General features: G+C 44.9%; 1 protein-coding gene across 2 annotated transcripts in view; it reads left to right on the top strand.

Annotated features, from left to right (window-relative positions):
• Lrp12 (LDL receptor related protein 12) overlaps window positions 1-22,375 on the top strand; it is a 62,474-nt gene that overhangs the window by 17,134 nt on the left and 22,965 nt on the right. Inside the window, exon 3 of one of the 2 annotated variants that reach the window (XM_021228719.2) lies at window positions 18,055-18,111. The exons of the other annotated variant lie outside the window; for it this stretch is intronic. Within the exon in view, the coding sequence (XP_021084378.2) occupies window positions 18,055-18,111 (57 nt within the window). The remainder of the gene's footprint in view (window positions 1-18,054; window positions 18,112-22,375) is intronic. 2 annotated transcript variants of the gene reach the window in all.

Genomic DNA, 22,375 nt, shown 5'->3' with positions numbered 1-22,375 from the left:
AAGGCTATTAAACGACTCACACAAAGACTTTCAACACCAAATGTTAATTTTCTTTTTTCTTTAGTAGATAGACAAATGACAACTTATAGGAACAGTAATTGGATAGTTAATAAAGTTAGAAAGATTAACTTCAGAAGCATTTAAAAACACCAACCAATTTAGCAAATAAGTAAAAATCCAACTGCTCTATCAAATGTTCAGAATCATTACTAAGGACAAAACAAGACTGGGTAGGACTCAATGCAGTGAGCACTCACGCTTAACTAACAGAAGTGCTCTGGGTATTATTTGATATAACTTGAGCACATCTTCTGTCCATAAACTATTTTCTTGATGTTTATCATATTACTTATGATTTTGTTCACATTAATACTAATGCTGTAATTGATAAGCTTTTGCTAATTTTTTCTTTGCTTTTGGTGTTTCTATAACTGAGCCATAAAAGTACAAGTCAAAGGCTGGAATACTTTTATTAAAGTTCTCAATAAAGTAATACCTAATTTATATTGAATGCTTCTTTTACTAATTATTACATTGAATACTTTATATATAATTTATTTAATCTTTTCCCCCAAACTCAAAATGGATCATATTTTAGCTCCATAAGTAAACCACAGAGAAATCTTTTTTCTTTAATTGTAGCCCAGATTTGTTTTCTAGAAGAATTTGAGTGCATTAAACCTTTGCTCATAGACTTTAGATTATATGTCTTTTAAAGCCTTCCCAGTGAACTATTACAATAATAGCGGCATAGCAGTGAGCACAGGCAGAGCCGTAATTATGGTCGCTGAGTGCCATTTGTCACTGAAAGGGATGCGGGGGTCATGGAACGGATGATTGGTGCCAGTGTGGTACGGAAAACAACCAATGACTGGATCTTTCTGCGTTACAAAGCAGGGACACTACCAGAGACCACCAGTTCATGTCAAAAGGACACAGGCGAGAGTTGATCTAAGAGATCCGTTGGCTGGAGTTGAGAAAACAGAAGTATCACCCCGGTCGTGAAGACAGGTGATGGGAATGTACCAGATGTCTAGAAACGAGAGTGCCTACTTACAGTAGACACACACTGCTGTAACAAACTCGTGTGTCTACCGGTGCAGACAAACGGCTGGTCCACTCTCTGTCCCCTGAAAATAAGCAACTGTGAGACAAGAATTAAACATTTCTGTGTTTTCTCTTTGTGAAACAATGTTTCAGGGTAAGCAAATACCTTAGCTAGGAAGGGTGTTTATTGAAACGCAGGTGCTGGTTTGTGTACATATTGTCTGTTGAGCTGAACGTTCGCCGCAGACTAAACTACCGAAGCTCTCCTTTTCCAGAAAGTGTTCGCTGATCCTTGAACCAGGTGGACAAAATTTAATGAGCTAAAAAGGAAGTGACGCCACAGAGCGTGGACACGGAGCAGCTGGTCTCCTTCCTGTGCCAAATCAGTCCTGTGGACATGAGACAGATCAGTCCAAGTTCAGCTGCTCTGGAGAATTATCAGGCAAATCTGATTATGGCCTAGTTATAGTAAATGATATCAAGACTCTTTAAGATCCTCGTTAATAGCATTATAGGTAAGTAGAACTCTGCTTCAAGACACACCGAGGAGGAGGGAGATGCGTTGACTTTTATCACACCTCACAAGAAGACAGTGTAACAAGCCATATCCAAATGTAAGACTCTTAGGCCTACAGGTCTTACACACATCCCTAAGTGTGGTGGGCTTTCGGGTAGCTTGCTTTGGGCAGCTACTGGCACCAGCCTGATCTTTGGAAATGCCTTCATCCCTGGGCTTTGTAATCAGTGGGAACATAGTAGTGGTCCCTTGCTGCAATGAGACATCTGCCCAGGATGAGTTCCCATCCTCAGGAGGCAGCATTTCATACCCGACTCTGCTCCTTAGGAAACAGGAGACGAATGTATCCGTTTAACTGCTGGGCTGGAATCTCTTGGAGTTTAGATGCGGCATGTGAGTTATTCCACTTTGAAATGGAAAATACGTAATAGGAAAGTGTGTGAATGACGGAACTATTAGCTGCAGTAAGACACATTTATATCTTAGGAGGTATCACGAGACAATTAAGTGCATGATTTTTGTAATAAGATGTACATAAGCTTGGATATTATGTCTTCTAGCTACGCTACTGTGAACAAGTTACTACTGTCCTTAGCATTTAATTGCTTTGTTTGTATATACTGGAGACAATACCTACTTCAGATATTTGCCATAATAAGTACATTGAAATCAGCAAAAGACCATATTATTTGTGAGACTGGGGTGGGAGCTCAGAACCCATGTAACAAAAAAGCCTGGTGTGACAATGCACACTTGGGACCCGTGCCCCAGGGAGGGGAAGACAGGGGTGGATCTCTAGGGCTCACCAGCCTGATGCACTTGATGTGCTCCCGTCCAGTAACAGGTTCCCCTCAAGAGAGGGGGGAAAAAGATGGGCAGCACCTAATGATACCTGAGATCCTGTGGCTTCTGTGTGTGTGTGTGTGTGTGTGTAAGCTCACAGGCCACAGCACTCTGGTGGAGACGAGAGGCTAACTCTCTGGAGTTGGTACTCTCTTGCCACCTTGTGGAACCCTGGGATTGCATGCAGGTGGTTAGGGACCCCTGCACGCGCCTCTGTCCACTGAGCCGTCTTGCCAACCCATGTATTGTAACGGTTTTAGTCTTATGATGAGGGAAAGTTGTGAGATACACTTTTTAGAGATAAACAGGAAGCTACCTGTTCACTGAGAGGGAAAAGGAGTAATCATATTAAATGACATGAGACATAAATAACCATGTTATTAAGAATATGGTCTGTAAGCTAACAGTGAGCCCAGGAGTCGCTGGAGATTGAAAATGGTAGCAACATGTGCTTTCCTTCACGTGTGAGACACTAATGCACAGACAGAGCCTTTCCTTCACGTGTGAGACTTCTCACACTTTAAAAGCCCTGTGCCAAGTAGATTACACTCTCAAGGCCACTACCAACAGTGGCCTTCAATGCCTGTAGTCAGGGTGACAGTTAATCTGCATGCTCCCCTCTCCCTCATGGCTTTCACGTATTCATTCATGAGAACTACTTGTCTTCTTCCTCTTTAGGCTTCCTGTTCCTTTCCTTATCTTTTCTCACCCTCTTAACTGTAACATAAAACCAAAGTTTATTCACACCGAGGGTATTTTATGCCTTATTTCAAAATCTGGTAGTTTTGAGCCATTGAATTGGTAAGCATTTGGAAATCTTACTGTCAGAAGGCAGGGTAGTGCTCCAGGTGACAGCAGGGCTGTCAGAAGTGTGCCTAAGACGCTCAGGGTTCGAGTGAATTGAATTAGCTGAATTAATTACATAAATTACGGCAGCTGATTGTAAGGGCTGCGGTGTGTGTTCAGAAGTCAGTACTTGTAACGAGCATTCTTCCCGCCAGCCTGGTCCCAGAGCCGCGTCAGTCCCAAATGAACACACAGGACACTATGTTAATTATGAAGCTGTTGACCGTTTGCGTGGGTTCTCATGGGCTAGCTCTGACTTAATTATTTACCTATAACTGCTAATCTGAGTATTTCCACGTGGTCTTCTCTTACCGGAGAAAGGGTCCTGACCTCTTACTCCTCTCTCATCCTACATGGTGACTGACTGTGCCTCCATTTCCCAGAATCCTCCTCGACTCCTAGTCCCACCTATCTTGCTTTCGTATTGGCCAACAGTGCTTTATTTATCAACCAATAAGACAACATATACACAGAAGGACTTCCCCCCATCAAATACTAATCTGATGGGTGTAGGAGCAGAAAGACCCTCTCCTATCCTAAACACAGACATTGTTTCCTGAGCTGGGTGACGGGTGTTAACTGTTGGCTGTCCGGTAGGGTGTAGGAGCAGAAAGACCCTCCCCTATCCTAAACAGACATTGTTTCCTGAGCTGGGTGACGGGTGTTAACTGTTGGCTCTCCGGTAGAGGTCTGGCATCAGATGTACAAGGTAGCTGAACACAGATGTATAGGGTGAAACAGAAACGATAAAGGTTAAAAGGCAGGAACGAGCTGGATCACGTGGGCCTTGTCAGCTCTTATGCAAAAAGAAGTTGAAACGTTTTTTAAAGATTAATATGAGATGTGCCTTTAAGCAGAAATGTCTTGTAGCAGTTCAGAGAACGGGAGGATGAGAACAGCCAGGGATCAGAGAGCTACGAGATCAAAAGTAGGAAGCTGGCGTACGGGCTGATTCGCTCCTTCCCGCACTCAGCGAGCCTTCATCTACTGTCTAATATGAGCCTAGCGAGCCTTCATCTACTGTCTAATGCGAGCCCCGCACTGTTCTGTGCTTTCATCCTCGTGGAGCTTATAGTCAGTGCAGAAAGATGGGGGAAATGTGTTAGGGACACAAAACAAAGAGCTCGGAGGGATAGAAAGAAGGGTGTGAAGAGCCGAGAGAACTGAGCATGTGCTGCATGGGGGAGGGAGAGATAGTGAAAGAATGTGGAGTCACTTCCGGGTTTCTGTTTGGACAAGCCGGTGTCATTCCCCAAGAGCGTAGAGGCAGGGTCCAGGGGTGCAGAGAATCCCAGTCTTTTGTGTCGGTGGCGTTACGGCATGGTGATACAATAGCAAAAGAGAGTCATTAGGAGAAAGCTGTCCCCAGTGTGGTGCTGACCCCGCCCAGACTTGGCGATGACTGGAGTCGACTAGAAGACCCAGAATCACACATGTGCCAGCAATCATCTGGTTCTTGAGAGAACATACATGGGGGAGGTCACCTCTGTGATAAGTGATGCTGGGAAAACTAACTGTCCGTGTGTTGACTGAAACTGGGTTCCTAGCCCTCACCCTGTGCAAAGATCAGTTCACACTGGACCCAAGACATTAATACAAGATCTGCTTTGAAACAACTGAAGGAAATGTAGAGGAAGTCCTCCAAGACATTAATACAAGATCTGCTTTGAAACAACTGAAGGAAATGTAGAGGACGTCCTCCAAGCGTACACACGAGCAAGGACTTTCTGAGAAGGACTCCAGTCGCTCAGGAAACAACCAGAACTGGCCCAAGATGGCATGAAATTGAAAGGCAGAGGTAAGAGGGAGAGCGTAGGGAAAAGACTCGGGAAAGAACCGGGCTCTCACCAGCCGCTCAGCTCACAGATGGTCAGTATAAAAGGTGAGAGGAAAACACACCCCTAGGGGGAAAGTAATCCAGTCAGCAGATGGACTGCAGATGATTTTAAAATGAACCAGTACAAGTAGCCAGTCAATGCAAGAAACAGTACCCAACCTCATAAGCCACCAGGGAAATGCAAATCAAAAGAAGTACACCAAGACTCTTCCTCACCTCAGTCAGAATGGCTGTCATCAGGGGCTCCAGTGAGAAGTTTTGGCAGAGATGCCAAGGGACAGGGACCCTTAGACACTTGGTGGCTTCACTGTGTAGCCCTTGCCGTCCTGGAACTCACCCTGTAGACCAGGCTGGTCTTGAACTCACAGAGATCCACCTGCCTCTGCTTCCTGAGTGCTGGGATTAAAGGCGTGCGCCACCACCACCTAGTAGGTTTCAGCGTTATAAACCTGAAATATCTCTGAGACTGGAGGCTAACTTTTAGCTGTGAACAGTGGTGAAATCGAAAGAAAGTTCATATAATATAATTACATACAATATAACATAAAATGGCACAGAGTGAAACGGCCCATTCCAAGGGGAGAAATGGGCATAGCAAGAAAAGAACAGACCAAAGCAAGATCGACACGCAGTAGGTACATATCAAACCATATAGCCCCGGGTCCATCATCTCAGACACACATATGGAGGCGTCAGCTGAGCCCCATCCTTGCCTGGTGGGAATGCAAACCGCTACAGCCATTGGAAAACAGTTCGCTCATACCTCGGAACAGTAAACACTAGGTTACCATACACCCCCAATTGCATCCTCTGTGTACACATTGGAGAGGTGTGACCACGCCCTCACAAAAAGTAGAGCAGAATGTCCTGTGCCCAGTAACAGAAAAGGGGGCGAAGCAGGGAGTGGCCATACAGTTTTCATGTGTTTCGCTAGAATAGGCAGTCTATAGAATCAGGAAACAGATGTGTGTTGTTAGGGCCTCAGTGTAGGACGGGGTATGCAGGCTGCCTTCAGGGAATGGTAAAATATTCAGACCTTAGAAAGTGGAGTTGGTCGTGTAACTTCTTGAGTATCCTAAAAGAAAATCACTGACTATACACTTTTAAATGATTTTATGGTATATGAAATGTGTTCTAATAAAGCTGTTAATGAAAGTAGTATAAACGTATGATTTATGAGACTTTCTTGGAATTCTGACTCCCCTAGTACCTTACTGTTCATAAATCATAGGAGTGATGGGTAGGAGGGAGTCATTGGACTTGTAGTGTCTTAAATTCCCTTTCTTTATTATTACAAGTTCTTGTTCTGGTGGTTCAAGCCAATTTTAGAACAAAAATTATTTCCATCTTTATGAACAGTCACCGAGATGCTTAACAGCAAAAGTCTTGAAGCCTCTGTGTGTTCTCTCTGGGGTGTGATTTGTTCATTAGATTCTGACAGCTTATGTTGCTTAACCTTTACACTGGATAGTTCGTTGTCATTGTGTGTGTGTGTGATGTGGTGTGTGTGTGTGGTGTGTGTGTATGTGTGTGATGTGTTTGTGAGGGGTGTGGTGTATGTCTGGTGTGTGTAGTGTATGTGTGGTGTGTGTGTGTGCACATGCACACACCTGTGCATGTTAGTGCAGGTGCCTATGGTATCCAGAAGCATTGGGTCCCCTGGAGCTGGACTTAAAGGCAGTTGTGAGCCACCAGGAAGGGTGCTGGGAATTGAACTCAAGTCCTCTCCAGCCCCCAGATGCTTATCTTTAAGATATTTCAAACAGAATCATATTAAGGTAGTAGTATCGGATATCTTCAGTGTCTTTTTCCATAAAGCTAATATTACAAATAGCCATTAATATTATTTTAGGTGGCATATAGATTCTGGTCAGTTCGTAAAAACCTGCCATGGATGACTTACATTGGAAGGTTGCAGAAATAAAATAAGAGAGTACTAGTAATTACATGAGACAGGAAAATCTAATCATAAGTCTTTTTCGGTATGCAGCGTCTCATACAGCCATTTTGTGGTGGTGCTGTCTTCTGGTTTTGTTTGTTTTGATGCTAGGAAGCCCTTCCTCATGGCACCGAATTCTTTGCACATTTTCAAAGAATTCATAAACGGGTCAAATTATATTTGGAAAAAGTGCATGTATGTGTTTGAAGCACCACATCAAAATGCCTCTGACTGGCACTTAACAACAGACATTGTTTTTGCTGCAGTTGTGGATACTGGAAGTTCGCGGTGGTGTCAGACTGAATGAAGCCCTGTGTCCTCTCTCTGTGCACGTGCGAAGGGAGAGCTCTCTGCTCCTTCTTTCTCCTAAAAGATGCCCAGGGTGGGGCTCACATCATAGGACTTCATTTAGTATGGCCACTCTGCACATGGCCTGTCCTGTCCTGTCCTGTGTAACACAGGCAAAGTGTGTTTCACTGTCTAGCTGGTTCTTCTGACAGACTGCATACAGGGTTAGGTGTGACAGACTCATTGGTAGTGCAAAGACAGTATGTATTTGCCCTTTCTTTCTCTTTGTGTATTTATATACACACACACACACACATACATACATACATACATACATACATACATACATACATACATATCCATCTTCACAAATAAAAGGGTATGGATGGATCAGGCTACAGCAGGTCAGAATTGAGGATTCTAGGGCCAGGGTGTGAGCAGGTCTCCCTGAGGTTACCTTCTGTCAGGTTCTCAGTGTATCTTGGTTTATGTTGAGGTCTTTGATCTCTCTGGACTTGAGTTTTATGCAGGGTGGTAAGTATGGATCTGTTTGGGTTTTCTACATGCAGCCCATCAGTTTGACCAGCCCCATTTGTTGAAGATGCTGTCTTTTTCCAGTGTATATTTCTGGCTTCTTTTTATCAAAACTCGGGCATCCTTAGATGTGTGCGTTTATGTCTGGGTTTTCAATTCAGTTCCATTCATTGTTAGTATGCAGGCATCTGTATTGGCCTGCCTTTGGAGTTTGACAGGATATGCCCTCAACTGCAGCTACTAAGAGCACCACCTGTGCCCATTCAATGCATTCCCTTTTAAAGGGGCCCTGCCCACCTCCCATCTCTCTCTCTCTCTTTCCCTCTGTCTGTCTGTTCCTCTCTCTCTCTCCTCTCCCTCTCTTTCTGCCTCTCTTTTCTCCTTCCCATTGCTCCTGTTCCCAGAGGCCAGTCCCCCCACTCCCTTTCCCCCTTATATTATCCTTTTTCTTTAATAAAAACAAGCTCTGTTGCATGGCGTCTTTCTCAAACCGCTTTTTAAAAATTACATTGATCAACATGTCTGGTTTACTGGCAGTACCATGCTGTTTTTTATTTGGTGGGTGGGTGGGTTGGTTGGTTTTTCAAATCAGGGTTTCTCTGTGTTGCCCTGGCAGCCCTGAAAGACTCACTCTGTAGACCAGGCTAGCCTCAAACTCACAGAGATCTGCCTGCTTCTGCCTTCTGAGAATTCTGTAATATAATTTGAGATTGGGGATGGTGAGAACTCCAGCAGTTCTTTTCTTATTCAGGATTGTTTTAGCTGTCCTGGGTTGGTTTTTTGTTTGTTTGGTGTGTGTGTGTGTGTGTGTGTGTGTGTGTGTGTGTGTGTGTGTGTGTGTGTGTGTGTGTGTTTCCATATGAAGCCAAAATCCTTTCAAGATTTGTGAAGAATTTTGGTAGGGATTACATTGGATCTATGAATTGCTTTCAGTAGGATGGCCATTTTTCACCGTGTTAATCCTACCAATCTATGAGCATGGGAGATCATCCCATCTTCTGATATCTTCTTCAATTTCCTCAGCGCCTTCAAGTTTTTATCATACAAGTCTTTCACTTGCTTAATTAGAGTTACTCCAAGATATGTTATATTATTTGAAGCTGTTATGAAAGGTGTTGTTTCCCTGATTTTTTTTCCTCAGTCTGGCATTTATATATATGAGTGCTTTCGATTTTTGTGAGTTAATTTTGTACCCGGCTGCTTTGCTGAGAGTGTTTATCAGCTGTCAGAGTTTCCCAGTGGGATTTTAAGGTCACTTACGTATAGTACCATGTCATCTGCAAATAAAGACACTTTGACTTCTTTCCAGTTTGTGTCCCCTAATCTTCTCTTATGTTACTGTTCTAGCTAAGACTTCAAGTACTATATCAAATAGGTGTGGAGAGACTAGATGACCTTGTCTTTCCGTGACTTTAGTAGAATTGCTGTGAGTTTTTATCCATTTAAGTTGATGTTGACTCGAGGCTTGTTGTAGATGGCCTTTTTTATATTTAGGGACATCTGCTATATTCCTAATCTCCCTAGAAGATTAAAAGTATCATGAAACGATGTTGGATTTTGTCAAAGGCCTTTCTGCGTCTACTGAGAGGATCATGTGGTTTTGTCTTTCAGTCTGTTTATATGGCAGACTGCATTTACCAATTTATGTATGTTGAACCATCCCTGCATCTCTGCTTAAACGATCATTTTTATGTGTTCTTGGATTCAGTTTGCAAGTATTTTTTTGAGAATTTTTGCATATATATTCAGAAGGGAAAGTGGTCTGTAATTTTCTTCATTTGGCCTTTATGTGGTTTGGGTATCAGGGCAACTGAGGCCTTGTAACATGAATTGGGCAATATTCCTCCTATTTCTTACACTAATTTGAGGAATGTTGGGATTAAAGGCGTGTGCCACGACTACCCAGCATCCCCCATAAGTTTGAATCTGTTGTGTATTCATTTTCATTTGATTTTAGGAAGTCCTTAAAATCTTTTCCTAGTTTCTGTCTTGACCCACTTCTCACTCAGTGGTAAGTGGTTCCGTTTCCGTGGGTTCGTGCGCTTTCTGTTGTTTCTCCCCTTGCTGGTGTCCAGCTTCAGCCCTTGGTGGGCCGATCGTGTGCGGGGAGTTATTTTAATTTTCTTGTGTCTGTTGAGACTCGCTTTGTATCCGAGTATGTGGTCACACTGGAGAAAGTTCCAGGAGGTGCTGAAAAGAAGGTTTACGCTTTTGTGTTCCGGTTAAATGTTCTGTAGGTATCTGTTAGGTCTGTTGGGTTTATAATGTGGGTTAGCTCCAGCATTTCTCTCTTTAAAGTTTTTGTCTGGGTGACCTGCCTGTCTATTGTTGAGAGTGAGGTATTGACGTCCCTGCTGTTAGTGTGTGAGAGTCAATGTGTGATTTAAGATGTAGCAGTGCTTCCTTTACAACCCCGCGTGCTCTTGTGTTTGGTGCATAGATGTCAAGAATTTCTGTGTCCTCTGGGTGGATTTCCTTTTCTCTGATGCGTCTGTAGTGTCCTTCCCTATGTTTCTGATTAGTGTTGGTTTGAAGTCTGCTTTGTCAGATATTAAAATGGCGACACCAGCTTGCTCCTTGGACCCATTTGCTTTTCTGTCGTGAAGTGAAGTCCATCCCGATTTTAATGTTTTAGAATGCACCGCTAAAGGGCAAAGAGCTTTCGTTTCTAATGACTATAGATGGTATGCATTTATTGTTAGCTTTAAAGAAAATTCCCTTGGTTTTATTAAAGAATCCAGCTACGTTCACGTTTACATTCATTTAAGCTTTTGTTGTTTTCTGTTTGTAAGTTCAATCCCCGCCTTTTGAGTGTTTTTGTAAGCAACCAAATATGTTTTAAAGGAGCTATTTTTACAGTTTCCGCACTGGAGTTTGCCAAGTGTCTTTCGGTAATGCAATTAAAGGTACTCCGTGTCCTCTGCCTTTCCTATAAATTGGAATTGGATTTAGAACCAAGACTTCATGGCCACAGGAGCTATTTTAAGTCTAAAGTTGACTTAATTACAAAAATTAACTTATTTGCTGTGGTACAGGGCCCTCATTTCAAATGACCGATAGCCTCCGCTACCAAGTTAGATGGTGTCTCTGTGGTGTGTGTTCATCTTGACAGGAAGTCCCATGTCACAGCTCTGCTAAGTGCAGGCTTGCTCAAATTCACTTTCCTTTGGGGTGTGCTCATCTGCTGGGAGGCAGGCAGTGTCTCCAAGCCTCTCTTCTTTCTGGCTTTCAGGGCGAATGCTCGGGTCCGCTGTGCCGCTAAAGGGCGCAGAAGGCTGGCCATACTTTCAAAGTCACGTCTCACTACATGCTCCCCACCATGTCACTGCTGCGTTAGCTCACGTAGACCGTGTCACTTCTCAGAAGTGTTGCTAAGCGAAGCTACAGCAGGAGCTCGTCTGCTGTACAGAGGAATAGAGGAAGTTCAAATTGAAAATGAACTATGTAACTCCTCAAGTGAGGCTGAAGGACCCGACTCCATCTTAAAGGGAAATGCTGCAGCTGTAGCTTGTAGCTTTGCGGGCCGTCCAGTAGTCCCTTCCCTCCTCTTAGTAACACCCCGGTGTGCTTTAGAAAACCTAATACCTCATCCCTCAGCCTGGAACCTTCGTTCCTCTCGTCTTCTGGTCCTGTGGCTGCAACAGCTGTAGCAGGACAATGGCACTGGCACTCTGTCTTCCTGCCAGAGTGATGCCTGGGACTGCTGAGCTCCTTTGTAAATCCGAGGAAGAAGGCAGCCTGTGGCCAGCGGGATTACAGCGCGGAAGCTGGACCTCTAAATCGAGTCTTGTCTGGAGTCCAGCCTGCCTGCTTCTCCCCTCGCCCCCAACTTTATTGAGACAAAATTTGCATGCAGTAAAATGGGCTCATTTTGAGGATATATTTTGGCAAATTTGCACATGTAACACTCCCTGAAATACAGAAACGTTTCATCATCTCAAACTGTTCTTTCTTTCATTGCATTTATAAGTCAGTTGCCCTCGCTGTCCACTGTAGGTGCTACTAGGCTGTTTTCTGTCACTCTTGTGAGGTGTTTCTTTAACTGGGATTTTATGACTAAAGTCCTACTTTGGTGCCCTAGCAGGCAAGGCTGGGCTGGCTATCCGCGCTGGTACCCCAACTACAGAGAAGAGTAAAAAAAGGAGGAAGGAAATGCAGTCGACACACCAAGAAGAGAAACAGAGGGTACTCCTTTGGGGTGCTTGCATGAGTTTTAGTTGTAAGTGGAGGAAGGATTAGGACCAGGGCAAGAGGCTCTGACCACATCTTGAAGAGACATAATTAGCTGTCTACCCAAGGTGGGGTCTGGTGACCTTCAGCACTCTGCTTGTAAGTGGTCGACTGAGGAAGTCGTGACTCTGGTTTCTGTGAGGTGACCTGACTGCTGCTCCACCCACTGGGCCTCTGAGGATCCAGGGTGACTGCAGCCTGGAGGGGCTGATGGGTCAGGTTGACACATAGATGCCCCTGCAGTGATTCCTGTCCTGTTCAGACTTGAAGCAGACAGACAGACAGCGAAGGCACAGCTTTAGGGCCTAAATGAGGGCTCGGTGCTGGCTGCTGTTTCATAAAACAGGTCTAAATGCTTGTTACGTTTCCTTCTAGAACCCTCGTGGCTTTTCTAGATTTACTTCCTTGTCTGATGCTTCCATTTACCCTTACACAGGCGTGCGCTTGGTTGTGCACGTTCAGCATGAGAAGAAAGTTTCCTGAAATGGCTGTGCAATCTTATACTCCAGCCAGCAAGTGCTTTCATTGTAATTTTATTAAATAATGAGTTTATCTATTTGGAGAGTGTGCGTGCGTGTGTGCGTGCGTGCGTGTATATGTGTGCGTGCATGCATGTGTGTGCGGGCACGTGTGCGTGTGTGTATGTGTGTGTGCATGTGTGTGCGCGTGCATGTGTGTGTATGTGTGCGCGCACGCTATCATGCACATGCATGCATACTGTGATGCATGTGTAGAGTTCAGAAGGTAACTTGACAACTTGCAGGGGTCGCTTCTCTCTTTCTACCATGCGGGTTCCAGGGATAGAACCCGGGTCATCAGGGCCAGTGCCAAACGCCTGCCTCGCTTACCCAACCCTGCGCCATTGGGGAAGTTCCAGTGGAAGTCTCACAAGAGCAATAGGGGTGGTGCCCTTGATAAAGCACCCAGTTAGGCCTGCTGCTGTGCTAGCTGCTGGTGGCACCCGGACGGTCTCTCCAGCTGCTGGTAATAACCCGGGTGGTCATTTGCAACGCTCTACCTGACAGTTATTCCACACTTGAGAGAAGTGGGCCTAACGTCTGCTCTTGACCTGTCCCCTGGGAAGACTCTCCTACACACGTGCAGGTGTGTCTGAGACTAGGACCCTGATGGACATTTGAGGGGTAGCTTTTTTGTAAGGTTCACCCAGCTACCACCTCTCTAACCCAGTTTCTGTTCCCTCAACCTAACAAGATTTTCCCCCTCTGCTGGGGATGGTCCTGGTCCAGAGGCTCTCTGGGTGCAAACCCTGTACAGTAACAGCACCCACCTTGCTTGTCCCTTTTGTCTGGGTAATTGCCATCCTACATCACAGACCGACTTCGAGTCCCTGGGTTTTAGTCACCTTTAACCCAGCTTGCTTTTCGACATGGACTTGCTGGCATATTCCAGTACTCATTGTGACTGATAGGAGGAGTCCCATGTGTGTACATTTTCTGCTCTCTCTCTCTCTCTCTCTCTCTCTCTCTCTCTCTCTCTCTCTCTCTCTCTCTGTGTGTGTGTGTGTGTGTGCATGCGTGCGCTCATTTCAAATCCCAATCCTCCTCCAGTTTTTCCCATAGTTATTTTTGTTTGCTGTCCTGCCTTTTTAAAATAGACGTGCAGTTACATAATCTACAGATCGAATTTGACATGTCTTTTGCCATTCTCAGTGTCTGTGGTTTTCCAATTGAATTGGCTCATATGGGAAACTATAGTGGGCACTATCCCCAAGTCTTACTTTTGGCAGAAAGTCCCTAACATTCCCTCCTTGAGTAGGACACTTGGATTCTTTGCTTTTATTTCATGTATTTTTGGGTAATTTTCTCAAGAGATTGCCAGCCCTTGAGAGCCAGGACTTGGCATAACTCTTATTTACATGTCAAGTACTCTTTATTTGAGCAGAGAGAGACTAAATTTCCCCAATTATGTCATGTTCTGTGCTAGTCCCCAGTGTTGAAAACTAGCAGAATCCAGCTTCATCACATTTCTGGCCACGGCTCTCTTCCCCAACTCCTCTCCCCCTCCCAAGAGGACCTAGTGGAGAATTATAAATACTACACAGCGAACACAAGTGTGATACATTTTTCAGCAGTGGAGTAAACATTGTAGAAGCCCACTGCAGAGTGGATTAGCCCAGTTTAGGGAATCAGAGCCACCTGTATAAAGCAAATCCATTATTATTGCAAATGAAAGCCAGAACGAGGATGTAAATCAGAGATGAAATTTTGCAGTCTGTTAGGTGGAACCAGTCTGGAGACTTGGCAAGCCTGGCCAGGACTTTTAACTTTTCCTTTAAATATAGTAAAAGACTTGCTATATTGCTCTCTCGCTCTCTCTCTCTCTCTCTCTCTCTCTCTCTCTCTCTCTCTCTCTGTGTATATAAGTCTGATAACTCTCTCTCTCTCTCTCTCTCTCTCTCACACACACACACACACACACACACACACACACACACACACACACATATATATCGGAAAAGAAATTGTGGGATGCCGAGTGTGCTACTGTTGTTAGCTGTCAATCATTAAGGCTGCTTTTTCTAGATTGGGGTAGCTACCTCAAATGGGTTTAGTTCCAAGAGCTAAGCATTACTTCTTTTATAAACAGGAAATGCATGTGTGAGCCCTTTGTTTTTAAGTTAGAAATACGCAGTTCTTTGTGCCATGGGAACTGTTACAGAATCTGCATTCTTCCTTAAAGTAAGAAGCATAGGTATATTAGAGACTAATGACTGGTGATCTGGTTTCTACTCATCCTGTTGCTTGGTCTGAAAAGAAATTACTAGGCCGTAGCAGCTTTGGTTTCTTCCTGTGCTAGGTGACTGTGAAGGGTGAAGGACTCACTTGCTCGGCGTTTCGGAGTTAGCGGGCACACATCTGCCAACCCTTCAGTGCGGTTCTTCTTCAAGAGCCTTAGCTACTGAATGACAAGAGAGCAGAAAGAAACCACCAGATGGGGAGACCATAAGTATAAGCGTTATTTATGATCCCACCACTTGATACGAGTGAGCAAGCCCAGGCTTTCAAGAAGTCAGTGTCTCAATGCCACAGAGCTGGAGCGGGATCCCCACCAATCCATACCAGAATTCACGCCATCACCACGCTGTGGCTCTTAGCCTCACACAGCTTCGCTCCTGGTTGGTTGTCAGAGCTGCAGAAGTGTGCAAAGCGGAACTATTAACTCCTCTCAGTGGTTAGTTAGTGACGTGGGAGCCATTAATCCTCAGTATTTCGTTATCCAGGTGGGAAACATTAACCCTTCCTAGGATTTATTTAAAGAAGTGAGGACCATTAACCCCTCTTAGTATTGAATGAGTGATACTGCAAACAAAATTTGTCAAAAGAAAGAATTTTTTTTTATTGAAAACCTTTTAGGTGTTCCCAGTCTGTTGCCTGGCGTTTTAACTAGCCGGCTGCTAGGGTATAGTTACAAACGTCATGTTTATTACACTGTTTCTTTTTCCGGTATTTGCCACCAGGAATGGTAACTAAGGTTCTGTGAAACTCTCTGTGGAGAGCACATATGTTCTGCTGCCGTGGTAAAGAAGGCAGCGTGTGAGCACATTCGTGTCTGTGGGGCCGGAACTGCCTTCTCTGGGTTAGCATGGAAATCTAAGTGATGCGTCTGTTAAAGTATTTTTGATAGCAGTGCACGGAAATTAAATTATCCAGTTCAGCTGATATGAGTCAGGAACATCCCAGGTAATAAACAGCGAATGTTGGATTTTAGCAGAGACTATCGGTTTGTTTGTTTGTTTGTCTTTTTGACGTCTGAAGAGGACCATGTTCAAGTAAGAGTGAGCATATGGAAAAGAAGCAGTAGCTGGTTTTGTGTTCGAGGGAGTTATCAGTTTCTAATAGCACTGATGCTTTTCTGAAATCCCAGTCTTTTTCAACGCTGAGCATTGTCACATTTCTATTCACTTAGAATGACAAGCCATGAGCAATATTTATTCATTTGTCTTTCATTTTTATATAATATGAAGAACATTTTTAAAGTGATCTGTGCCTATAAGTGCATACATACATGCATATTTACACACACACACACACACACACAGCATATATCTCAGATTCAGTCCCTGTTTAAATATACAGAAGACACCTGTCTAACCCCTGTTCCTGGAGTTTACGGTTTTATATACCCCTAGACCTATCAGAGTTTATATAGGTGTACATACGTGTGTATGTAACACACTAACCTGCATACCAGGTGGTGGGGCTGGTCTTAGATGCTTGGCCATCTAGTCTAGAATCCACAGCATGGCACTTTCCTTCATCCTGTTCTTATTTACTGTTCTGGAAAAGGATTTAACGTATCGTATGTCTAACATTAAAATCCACAGTTTCGTATGCTCCTCTGGGGATTTCAGAGCATGGCTGTAATATGTAGATGGGCATTGTATGGAAAGTCTAAGGCAAACCACCACGGTGTCACTCCACCTTTCCCACGTATGTGGGCTACTCTGTGCCCAGCTTTCACACACACACACACACACACACACACACACACACACACACACACACACACGTTACTCTGTGCTTGTATGAAGGTTTGGCCAGGAGACCTGCCCTTTGACAAACTGCGGTAGTTGCTCATTGAATGTGTTTCTTGTTTTGCTTCTTCTGCCTTTAAATAAGCAAGTTGTGAGTGGTGAAGAAGTGGAGGGGTCTTTCTGATGGCTCTCGCTCTCATCTGTATGATTTACATTGTGGGCACAAATAAATGATGCTTCTGTGCTGTTAACACAATAGTTGAAATAAGCGCAGCCGGGTTTTCCTGCATGTTTAATGCCTTACATACCTGCATTCACTCCTTCTGCTGTTTCTAACTGAGGGCATCATAGCAGTTCCTTCATTTGAGCAATGCAGCTGTAGTCCGTTGAGTGTGGTTTCGTTAGTATTGTTCTATTCTACAGTAACAATTCTCTACCTTACCTACTTGGGGGAAGAATGAATAGCTGTTCAGGGTTACATGTCATGGCATGGCTCCGTCTTAGGAATCGTGGTACCTCTCATTTATTCATTGTCAGTGCTTTGAGCCTCTGCCCTTCTGGGAACTGAAAAACCAACAACAAACACGTGCTTAGCAAATAAACAGACTCTCTCCTACCTTCTCTTAGTGAGGTGAGTGTGTTGGACAATGGCCCCTAATCATGGAAGTTAGTGTAGTACTCAAAAAAAAAAAGTTGTTAGTTACAATGTTGCAGTTTCCCCACAATCAACCTGAAAGAATTCCCCTTTCCCTTTCTTTTTCTCAACTAGCTTCAAGGAAGAACTGGGGGTGTAACTTAGAGAAAGTGTTTGCCCTGGAAGTACAGGACCCTGGATCTGTCCCCAGACAAGCAACAGTGTTGGCAGGGTGGTATTTGATGGAAAATAATATATAATAAAACTGAAAGTGTCTTTACAAAATGAACAGCCAAAAGGACTGCAGACACCTTAGTGCTTTTCCAAAGTCACACTTTGGCCAGGTGGCAGTGGCACCCGGCACGTTGCTTGTGTGCCTCCCTGGAAGGAGGTGTACAAATCAGTGGCTCCCAGGATGAGAGACAGTTGTCCCTTCTCTTACAACTGTGAAAACCACGAGAAAAGGTTGAAGGCTATACAAGACAAAGAGAGACCTTTGTTAAAGTGGAGTGCGTGTGGAACTCCCACCGTGACCGTGGCTGATGGAATGGGCTCTGAGCGGGATGTCCCTGAGTCACTGTCCTTTCTACTGTCATGCTCAGTCCCTGCTGCTCCATAGCTAATCGCTCCTTCTGGTGTTGATCAGCTCTCTGTAGCTGTGAGATCTCTATACCGCACTGTATTGTGATTTCCAAACTGTTTTGTCTCACTCTTTTTTTGAATATTATTATAAAAATTTAGTTTCTAATGATTGAAAGTCATTCTGTATAGTCATCTCTTAAAAATGCGAAAATTTTCTGAGTTTTACCTTGGAAATTAGTTTATTTATTATGTTTAATTTTAGGAAATGGTGCTCTTGCAGAACTTTCTGAAAACGTGCATATTTCAGGAGTGTCAACTGGTAAGTCATCTTTTGTAATGTTTAAATTTCATGCATGACTTCTATGGTAAATATTGAAAACCCCCTGGTATCTTCTGAAGTGATATTTGGCTATAAAAATTATTGCTGCTTTTGCCGCATGTAATACGGAGGGAAGGAACTGGAACATTGAGGAATTCTAATAAGATAAAGTGATATTGCATGCCTGAGGGTCGATTATACTTTTCCAAGCAGAATACGTAATTATTTTCATGTGGAAGTTAAACCAAGAAAAAAGCCAACTCAGGTGGAATTAGGTATTTTCTCTCCGTGCAAACTTGTATAAAGTGAAATTAATTTTGAATGTTATCTCTAGAATCTACAGCCTTAGAAAGGAAGTGTCTTGTTAGATGTTTTAGATGAGAGCGATACTCCACAAGAACCTGTTTGCTTGAGAGCACAGCCTGTTACTGGAAAGCAGTCCATTAGCATGCTTGGGTCTGTGGAGCTCAGAAGTCTGAGGGAGAAGCAGGTTCTTATTCCGCCATAGCTACAGCTTCATGACCAAAGGCTACAACTACACCACAGCTTGTGGGTGACCTCCAGTCAGATACTGTATTTGCTCCACTCGATGTCGTTAGCGGTACATCAGACACAATTTATTTTTTCATGTATGGATATAGTTTCTCACTTCTAATAATTAGTAACAGTTCTTCATTTCCCTGTGTTATTGGTAAGATTTGGGTAGTTAAAAGTGACACAGCAATATTTATCAGTCCACTGAGTTTTTAATTATAAATTTGTTGTTGGTTTCGTGTCTCTGACTTTGTTCTCAGGGAGTTAGTGGACTTGCCACTGTCTCTGGCTAGTCTGTGTGCTCACACACCTGGCCCCCCCGAAATCAAGCTACTCTGTCCATCCCTTCCTTCTCCACAGGTTCTTAATTGCCCATCAGTTTTACACCTCAAATAGAAACAAAGATGTTGTAGTTTTATCTTACTTATTATCATATGGGGGGCACACTTGATGTGGTCAGAGAACAATCTGTGGGAGCTGGTTCCCTTCCACAAGTGGGCTACAAGTTTTAAAGAGGACCCCCCACTTTAATAACAAATGAGAATTGTGATCACAGTCCCAACTCACAGCAGGAAATCGTGTTTACAAATACTTTTATTTCTACATCCAAAACTCACAAGTTTTTCTAACTTAAATCTCAGTACATCTTTCAAATGTTGGTACTCTGAGCCTGCCGTAACAGGTTAAGCTAAGCAGAAGCAGTTTCCTCCAAGTTCTAGAAGCTGATGTCCAAAGTTAGGCGCCAGCAGGGTTGCTTCCTGGTGTAACCCCTCCTTACTGTTCCAGTGGAACATCTCCCTGTGGGCTCACCGACTATTCGGGAGTGCTCAGAGGAAAACGCGGAGTCTCTCTCCCTTTACAGTTCTTTTTACAGGACGTTAAGAGTAGTACCAGAGTGCCCTCGGCTGCTTTGTTCCGATGGAAATCACGTGCCCACAAACTGCATGTGTCAGTAACCCCCAAGCTTTGGTAATCGGGACTCTCAACTCTTAGCATTACAAGTCCTTGGTGGTGTTCTGTGACTGACTTTTCCTGGGTAGACACAACACACAGAGTTTACCCAAGTCACCTCAAGAGAGGGAGCCCACGACAGACCAGACTCCAGCTTGGCGAGCCATTGAGTTTTACTGGGGTTACGTTCAGGGATATGAGTGAGGGTTACTTACAGAAGCAGAAATGACTCCAAACAGCTGCATCACCAAAGCCCACCCCCGCGTGAGTGAGTGACAGTTGGCCAAAGCTGGGATCCTGGAGCACACTGCACAGCCTACAGGCAGCTCAGAGGGTTGGAGGGTTTCCTTTCCAGGTGCCTCAGCTGGTCTAAACCTCTTCCAAGCAGCTGGTCTGTTCCTGTCTCTCTGAGGTAGCTGATCCGCAGTCAGGCTTCCTTGCAGACTGGCTCGTCTGAGAGCTTTCTTGTCTGAGAGCACCCCTCAGCCCTCCTGACTATTTACTCTCAGAGGGAGGGGCCCAGTGAATCTGGTCAGTTTCGGGAACTTCCTGAAGCCGTTTTGAGTTGTTCACCTTGTGTCTTAAAGAGCTCACTCCCACTCCGGGATGGGATGTTATAACAAAGAAGCCATCAGACAACAGATAGTCCCGGAACTCCTCCAGTTGACTGGGCCAGGCCTCTCCTCTCCGCATTCTGTCCCGTTGCTCCCTGGAGTCTTAGGCTGCTGCTGCTGCTTGTTCCCGAAGCTGGCAGCCATGGGAATTTGGTTCTTGGTAAAAACCAGCTCACCCCGCTTCCCCTTGATAAAGACCACTGACAGATAATAAATCGGCGAATGAGTCTGTGTTGGTGTGAAGGCTGCAGCACCAGGGTTACAGTGCCTAGGACAGAGACCCTGGAGAGGGTGAGAGCACGCTGCTGTGTGAGGTCAGAGGTCACACACAGCTGCTATGAATGGGGGCATGCTCCGGGTAGACCTGTGTGAGGTCAGATGTCACACACAGCTGTTATGAATGAATGGGGGCAGTGCTCTGGGTAGACCTGGGTGAGGTCAGAGGTCACACACAGCTGTTATGAATGAATGGGGGCAGTGCTCTGGGTAGACCTGGGTGAGGTCAGAGGTCACACACAGCTGTTATGAATGAATGGGGGCAGTGCTCTGGGTAGACCTGGGTGAGGAGGTCAGAGGTTATGTGTAAGGTCATCTGGAGTAGCTCCAGACCGGGTCATTTAAGGGCCTGTCATTGGAGCTGTCACAGCCAAGCCTTCCCAAGCAAAGCAGTGGCCATGAGGACCGCAGGGGTTCCTGAGGCCGTAGTCGGTCACCTTAGGTGTTAGTCATTGGTGTAAGTCACCATCCGCCATCATCTGCAGGTCCAGCCTCCCCTCAGCTGTGGGGAGGCCCTCAAAGTGGACATAAAGAGTCAGGGAGGAAGCCGCCGCCATGGCCCTGGTGAAAACGGCGGAGCTGTGGCCGCCTTCCTGATGAACTTTCGGGGGCAAAAGCAGTTACCACCCACGGCCCCGCTGGACCCGGGAACCATGGAGACAGACGCACTTGCTCTCAGGAGGCCTTGGCCATGTCCAGCTTGGGACGGTGGTTGCCCGCTTGAACTTTCTCAAAGTTAACCCCTAGTCTCCCCTTAGTGGCCTGTCTCGTTCCACTAGCTGTGGCCAGGTGACTAACCACCCCCCTCCACCTTTCAGACGATGGGGTTATGAGGCTGTTGATGAATGCCTCCCACAGAAAGCATCTTTCTGTGTAGCTCAAGTTGTCCTGAAACCCCAACGCCCCTGCCTTGGGAGGCTGGCATTGGAGTTGCCGGTTCCCAGCACCGTGCCCAGTAAGAGTCCATGTGTTTGATCACCCCCAGTACTTACAAATCCAGTTTAAAACAGCAAGAATGGGTTTTATTGCAAGCTTGTGTCCAGAGCAGAGTTTTATTAAAGTATATTTTCAAGACAGACGTGTCCACAGTATTACTGCTTCCTGATATTGTGAAGTTTTTATTGGTGGATTGGAAGTGGCCGGGCTCTCAACATCTGTTTCTGCATTCAGTCTTCTGCAGTGTTTTATTGGACACGTGAAAGTGATGTGATTGATACGTAACTAAAAGCCCATAGGAGTGTCTTAACAGTCTTCTCCAGACAATTGTGACTGCCCTTTGTTGCAAAAGTCCAGCAACCGGTAGCTTCTACAAGGCGAGCTGCAGGTGCATCTGAACGCACGTGTGGGCTGCTTGTGCTCTGTGACACTGCGGGGTGGCTGCCTTTGGTCTCCAGGTGCACTTTCATTACCGGGTATGATTTTATAGTTTGTCAGTCACCTCATCCTCCTTGCTGAGTTGCTCAATGTGGAGTGGGAAAGCTAGAGGAATTTAGACATGTCCGATGTCAAATTGTAAATCTAGTACCAGTGCATCAGGACTGAAGTATGCTTCTTACTTTTGTCTGTTGGCTTGAGGCCAGGCCGCTGGACTCTTGTTTAGGATTCTCCTCTTGGAGAAACATCAGCCGAGAGTCACACTTTCAAAGCCTTCCCCCACTTAGGAATGTCAGACACGCGTAGACATAGTTATTGTTTGCTGGGGCTGCCATACCAAAGCACCGCAGACTAAACAACATAATGTGTTTTCTCGTGAGCCTGGAGGCGAAAAGCCCACAATCAAGATGTGGCAGGGATGGTTTCTTCTGTGTTCTCTCGGTGGCTTTTAGATGCCATCTTACTGTGTCCTGCCCTGGGATCCGTTCTGGTGACTTCTGAAGTCCCAGCCCAAT

The sequence above is a fragment of the Mesocricetus auratus genome, unplaced genomic scaffold (assembly GCF_017639785.1).
Source record: "Mesocricetus auratus isolate SY011 unplaced genomic scaffold, BCM_Maur_2.0 Super-Scaffold_100023, whole genome shotgun sequence".
In the NCBI taxonomy this organism is placed as follows: domain Eukaryota; kingdom Metazoa; phylum Chordata; class Mammalia; order Rodentia; family Cricetidae; genus Mesocricetus; species Mesocricetus auratus.
The sequence above is the reverse complement of the archived record's forward strand: the minus strand, read 5'-3'. Positions and strand labels throughout refer to the sequence as shown.